Consider the following 6,014-nt stretch of genomic DNA (forward strand, 5'->3'; position numbering starts at 1 on the left):
CATAGGATGTTACCATTCATGCTATATTGATGTTATAATTAGACTTGTTAAACTTTTGAGGCAGAACATCTGAGGAAATTTAATATTCCTATGAAGACAGTCTAAAAATAGCCATATATTTAAGCACTCATTTAGCTAAAAATTCATGGAGAAATTGAGTAGTTTGAGACTCTGTCTTTGCAGGTCCATGTGCTCCTGCAAATCTACAGATTTGAATACTTTGTAGAAACACAGGAGATTTAGAGGCCACAGCTGAACATGATTGTTTTCAGACTACAAGGAAGATGATGAACAAATCAAGAACTTCATTATGGTTAGCTGGATACACTGTATTTCTTTAAATTTTAGCTATGTGATTTAAAGGTTAAAATATATTTTAAATAACCACGTATATCTAATTTTATTCCTTCATAAGGTCTGCATATAGCACTCTGTTGACAAGAAAAATACTGGAAATGAGCAAAAACCCTGTAACAAAGAACTGGATAATACAGCTACAGCAAGCCTAAAGGGAAGCTCTAAACTAAATGGGTTAACATAGATTATATGCTGACCTGTTTAAATGTAAGTATTTATTTTTTAAAAATTCAATTAGCTTAGCAGAGTCAACCTCAGTCAGTGACGCTATATCTATGGCTTATATCCATCCTGAAAAAAGTGAAGGTTAAATGAACCTTAGAAAAAATCACTGGTAGGAAACAAAGATCCAAAGAGAATAGTTACTTTCTAAATATACTGTTCAAGTAATATGTCTATATTTTCTTGTTGGTGTCATTTGCTTTAACAGATGTTAAGGATTCCCCTCACTCTTTACTCCTCTTTGAGGGAGTAAAGCTGAACAACACTAAAGTGGTCGACTTCACTACATCCTACCCTTAATGACAGTGATCTTGGAATTTCTATGCACCCATTGCATGTGAAAATATGTATATTAAACAGGAATATCAAATGTAAATGGTCTTTTAGTTCAATTTTGTGACAATTACATAAGAACAGACAGATGGAATACACTTATTTTGTCAGCTACTTAAAATGAAGAATTAGGCAATATGCAGAATGATCCTCTATAGTTTTGAGAGACAATCCGGGTTGTATAAGTCTAAAAGCTTCATTTACCCTTGACATTTGAGTTTAATCTCAATTAACAATATAACTGTCTCAAGATTCAAGTTTATATCAGCAATATGGACATCGTAATTAATTAGTGTTTTGTCATTTCCTTAAGGGAAGCATAATGTACATTTTGTTATAAAAGCAATATTTTTTAATATGACATAGTACTCAGACTTTTTAATGCATACTGAGAATGTGACAAGTGTGTCTGCATGTTTCCTGAGAGCTACAATAAGATAAAATTCTACTCTCATGATGCCTTTCAAAAGTCTTTCTCATAACTCTATCAAACTGTGTTCATTCATAGTCTAATCGGGAGCAGAAAGTGAAGGGACACCAAGTTTACACAAATCTCCTACTGACTTTGCCTTACATTAACTGAGAGAAATTTGATCTGATCAGCTCCATATCCACCAGTTTCCACCGGCTTTGTGGCCCTGTGAAGTATCTCAAACTACAAAATACCAAGGAATATATATTAAACAGTCACATTGCCAAAAGGGTTGACTCTCAAATAATAATAAAATGCATAAAATGATTAGGTTCACTGTCTGGTTAGTCTCTGTGATTTTATGTTTTCCTTTCTTTTAGACAACTGTGACAAACTCGTGCAAATGAATAAATGGATACCCTCAATAACAGCTCAAGTGTTTCTGAGTTCATCCTACTGAGGCTTTCTAGTTCTCAAGAAATCCAAATACTCGTCTTTGCAATATTCTTTCATATGTATGTAGCCATCGTAGTGGGAAACTTCCTCATTGTGATCACTGTGATATTTAATAGCCATCTTCACTCCCCCATGTATTTCCTTCTGGCAAATTTATCATTTTTTGACTTATGTTTTTCATCTGTGGTGACTCCCAAAGTGATTGCAGTCTTCCTTAGAAAACGTAAGGCCATATCCTTGTGGGGTTGCATGACCCAAATGTTTTTTATGCACTTCTTTGGGGGTAGAGAAATGTCTCTCCTGATAGCTATGGCCATCGACAGGTATGTTGCCATATGCAAACCCTTGCACTACAAGACCATCATGAACCACAGAGTGCTCACTGTGTTTCTGTTATTCTCATGGACAACTGGCTTCATACATACCACAAGCCAAATGGCTTTTACCATGGGTTTACCTTTCTGTGGTCCCAATGTTGTGGACAACATTTTTTGTGACCTCCCCCTGGTCATCAAGCTTGCCTGCACTGAAACCTATACTCTGGAGCTCTTGGTGATTGCAGACAGTGGGTTCCTGTCCCTGTTCTGCTTTATTCTGTTGCTCATTTCCTACATCATCATTTTGGTCACCATCTGGCAGCACTCCTCCAGTGCATCCTCCAAGGCTGTGTCCACACTATCTGCTCACATCACTGTAGTAACTCTGTTTTTTGGTCCAGCTATCTTCATCTATGCTTTTCTGTTCAACAGTTTTTCTGCAGATAAGTTTCTTTCTGTGTTTTATTCCATAATCACCCCATTCCTTAATCCAATTATTGATACTCTGAGGAATCAGGAAATGAAGGCAGCCATTAAGAGACTAAACAAACAACATATTGGTTCTTGGCTGAATCCTTAAGTATTGTTTGTTAATATCTGATTTTGTGTGTGTGTGTTTTCTGCTATCTGGGAGTGTAAGTCTTAAATATTTATTCAAATAATTTAAAGAAAAATATTAAATAATATCAATTATATCCCTTCCAAATTCCTGGAATTATTAAGACTTTTTAAATTTAAGATTTCTAATGGAAAATGTTTGTAACACATATATAATGCCTAAAGCAACATGCATTTGTTATACTCCTCCTTGTCTTCAAATCTTCAAAATATATAAACATAATGTCTTCTTATAAAAATGTTATAATGTTCCAGTGAATTAAGACGTAAAATAAGAAACCAGTAAGAAAACACACAAGATGGTATTTAATATAAATTTTTAGTTGTTAAGGTTTTTTAACTTAAAGTATGTGAAAAATGTCTATAAATATATGTCTGTCTTATGAAGGCTTCTCCATGGAGTCAGAAATTGAATTAGGATTTTCAGAATATTCTTTATACTCCGTGTTCGCAATAGGCTAATAATCCTTACTAGACTATAAAAATTTGTTTAGAAATAAAAAATTCAAACATTTCTTTGGGTACCCAAATAGTTTTGTAAGAATTCTACATCAATTGAAATATTAAAACCGGCTGGGCACCGTGGCTCACGCCTATAATCCCAGCACTTTGGGAGGCCAAGGCGGGCGGATCACGAAGTCAGGAGATCGAGACCATCCTGGCTAACATGGTGAAACCTCGTCTCTACTAAAAACACAAAAAAATTAGCCAGGCGTGGTGTCAGGCGCCTGTAGCCCCAGCTACTCAGGAGGCTGAGGCAGGAGAATGGCGTGAACCCGGGAGGTGGAGCTTGCAGTGAGCTGAGATCCCGGGGCAACAGAGCAAAGAGAAAGACTCTGTCTCAAAAGAAAAAAAAAAAAAAGAAGAAGAAGAAGAAAGAAAAAGAAATCTTAAAACCATGTGCTTGTTATTATAGCTTCCTATACCAAACAACATGGATTTGTCAGTGTTTTTTAGACGGAGTTTTGCTCTGTTGCCCAGGCTGGAGTGCAGTGGCACGATCTCAGCTCAGCACAACCTCTGCCTCCCAGGTTCAAGCAACTCTCCTGCCTCAGCCTCCCAAGTAGCTGGGACGACAGGCACGCTGACCACCATGCCCGGCTAATTTCTGTAGTTTTAGTAGAGCCGGGGTTTCACTATGTTAGCCAGGCTGGTCTCAAACTCCCGACCTCATGATCTGCCCGCCTCAGTCTCCCAAAGTGCTGGGATTACAGGTGTGAGCCACCGTGCCCAGCCTGTGAAACAATCTTTTTTATATTTACTAAGTACCATACTCTTTTCCAAGCAGTACATTCTACATTGTTAATGATATGTATTTGGTCCCTGCCTTAGAGAGAAATAACAAGGTTGTGGGGAGGTATTTATGTTAGCCAGGCTGGTCTCAAACTCCCGACCTCATGATCTGCCCGCCTCAGTCTCCCAAAGTGCTGGGATTACAGGTGTGAGCCACCGTGCCCAGCCTGTGAAACAATCTTTTTTATATTTACTAAGTACCATACTCTTTTCCAAGCAGTACATTCTACATTGTTAATGATATGTATTTGGTCCCTGCCTTAGAGAGAAATAACAAGGTTGTGGGGAGGTATTTATGTTAGGCATGGTGGTCTTAGAAAACCCCTCTAAGGAGGGGACAGTTAAGCCAAGGCATTAAGAAAACTTCAGAATTAGTCATTTGTGAAGGGAAAGAGCATTCCAGCAGAAGAACCAGTCTAGATAGGTATTGTGGAGAGACAAAGAGCTTATACAAGGTAGGCTTCATGAAAGAGGCTGATAAATTAAAGGGAGCAAGGTCGAGGCTGAGATTTTATAGAAAGGATGACAACAGAACACACAAGCCCAGTGTCTTTTTAAAAAACAAGACCATGTGTTTTAAAAATTACAGTCTTATTCTGGAAAATTCTATGTACTCCAAGTTCGCCAATTGGCTTAATCAACTCTGGGCATACAATTTGTATGCATGCTGTCTTTATAACTTTTGTATTTAAAAATCCTTTCTTTTTCTACAAACACCTCCTCAAATAGTAATGCAATGATAAACTGTAGCATATATAACCTTGCACAGGATTTTTAAAAAGATTTTATTTTTTATGCAATTCTCATTGGCTGCTAATGGCTTGGTGGGGTACTAAATTAAAAAAAAAAGAATATACAGGCTCAGTCAAAATGAGTCAGAAATCCACCAGCAATGTCTGCTGTGAATTTTGGAAATGAATGTGGCACCACCTTTATCATATATTTATCATCCTCTCTATACAATCTTTTCAAGAAAGTTATAATTGCTGAAAATCATGGAGGGGTTACATATAAAACAGATACAGAACACATTTATTCTAGCAATAAACTCATCTCTAATCATGCATTGTTAGTTAACCTTTATAATTTTGTTACTCAATTACATTGTTGTACCATAAAGTTATACTAGAGTCGCATTCTGTGATCTTTCTCTAATATCGTTGGGTTACTATGAAGTTCTACATAATTATAAAGGATTTAATGAAATTCTAAAATTTCTTAATGGCGGATTGCTAAACTCTTCTAATTTATTGACTACATTAACCAATAAAGGTCATTAAGAATAGTGAAAGTCTCACCACCACTCTTTCTCTCTCTACAGTCCAATATTTAGTAAAAGGAGATTATCTGTGTTAAGAATTAGTCAATGTCCTACGAATTTCTCCATGAGCCTTGCTCAGTGTAGACTTTGTTTACTTTGATTTACTTTAATAAAAACATTTAATCATCACATTAATTATAAATGTTCAGATTCATGTAATCAAATGAAAATAATTTAAATTGCTTTAAGTGTCATCTATGATGGTTTTATTTTCCAAACATGAGTTTGCCCAAAAACACCCAAATTATGAGTTAGGACTTCCAAAGAAAGCCCATTCTAGAGAAGTTCAAAGGGCTAATGTATTTGATGAATTCACTGTCTGCTTTAACAATGAGATAATTAGTCCTTGCTCTCACCTCTAGGGGAAGCAGGTATGTTTGTTTTAATAACTCCTTCTTGGTGTTTATCACCAGCCTTCATCTTATGTATCTATTTCCTGTCTCCTTCTTTTTTACAAATCTGCAAATTATTGCCGTGAAATTTTACTGGAAGCAAAAAGGATAATCAATGTATATTCAGAATTTCACTGATTCTACATGTCTTTGAAGAAGCCACTAGTCAGCCAAACGTGGCAGGTTTAAATAGCAAGGCTGATAACAAATTATAATACATATATTGATTAAAAATAAAACAGGGGGCGGAGCAAGATGGCCGAATAGGAACAGCTCCAGTCTCCAACTCCCAC

The 6,014-nt window shown here is 36.4% G+C and overlaps 1 protein-coding gene across 1 annotated transcript; it reads left to right on the top strand.

The window, feature by feature from the left end:
- The first annotated feature begins 1,735 nt into the window (after nt 1-1,735).
- LOC105527471 (olfactory receptor 4K13-like) lies at nt 1,736-2,677 on the top strand. Its single transcript, XM_011963797.1, has one exon. The coding sequence runs from the start codon at nt 1,736-1,738 to the stop codon at nt 2,675-2,677; it is 942 nt and encodes a 313-aa protein (XP_011819187.1).
- Nucleotides 2,678-6,014: the final 3,337 nt, after the last annotated feature.

Source organism: Colobus angolensis, unplaced genomic scaffold, assembly GCF_000951035.1.
Source record: "Colobus angolensis palliatus isolate OR3802 unplaced genomic scaffold, Cang.pa_1.0 Scaffold625, whole genome shotgun sequence".
NCBI lineage: Eukaryota > Metazoa > Chordata > Mammalia > Primates > Cercopithecidae > Colobus > Colobus angolensis.

Excerpts from the sequence above, each read along its gene's own strand:
- LOC105527471 (XM_011963797.1), top strand. The coding sequence starts at position 1,736 with ATGGATACCCTCAATAACAGCTCAAGTGTTTCTGAGTTCATCCTACTG.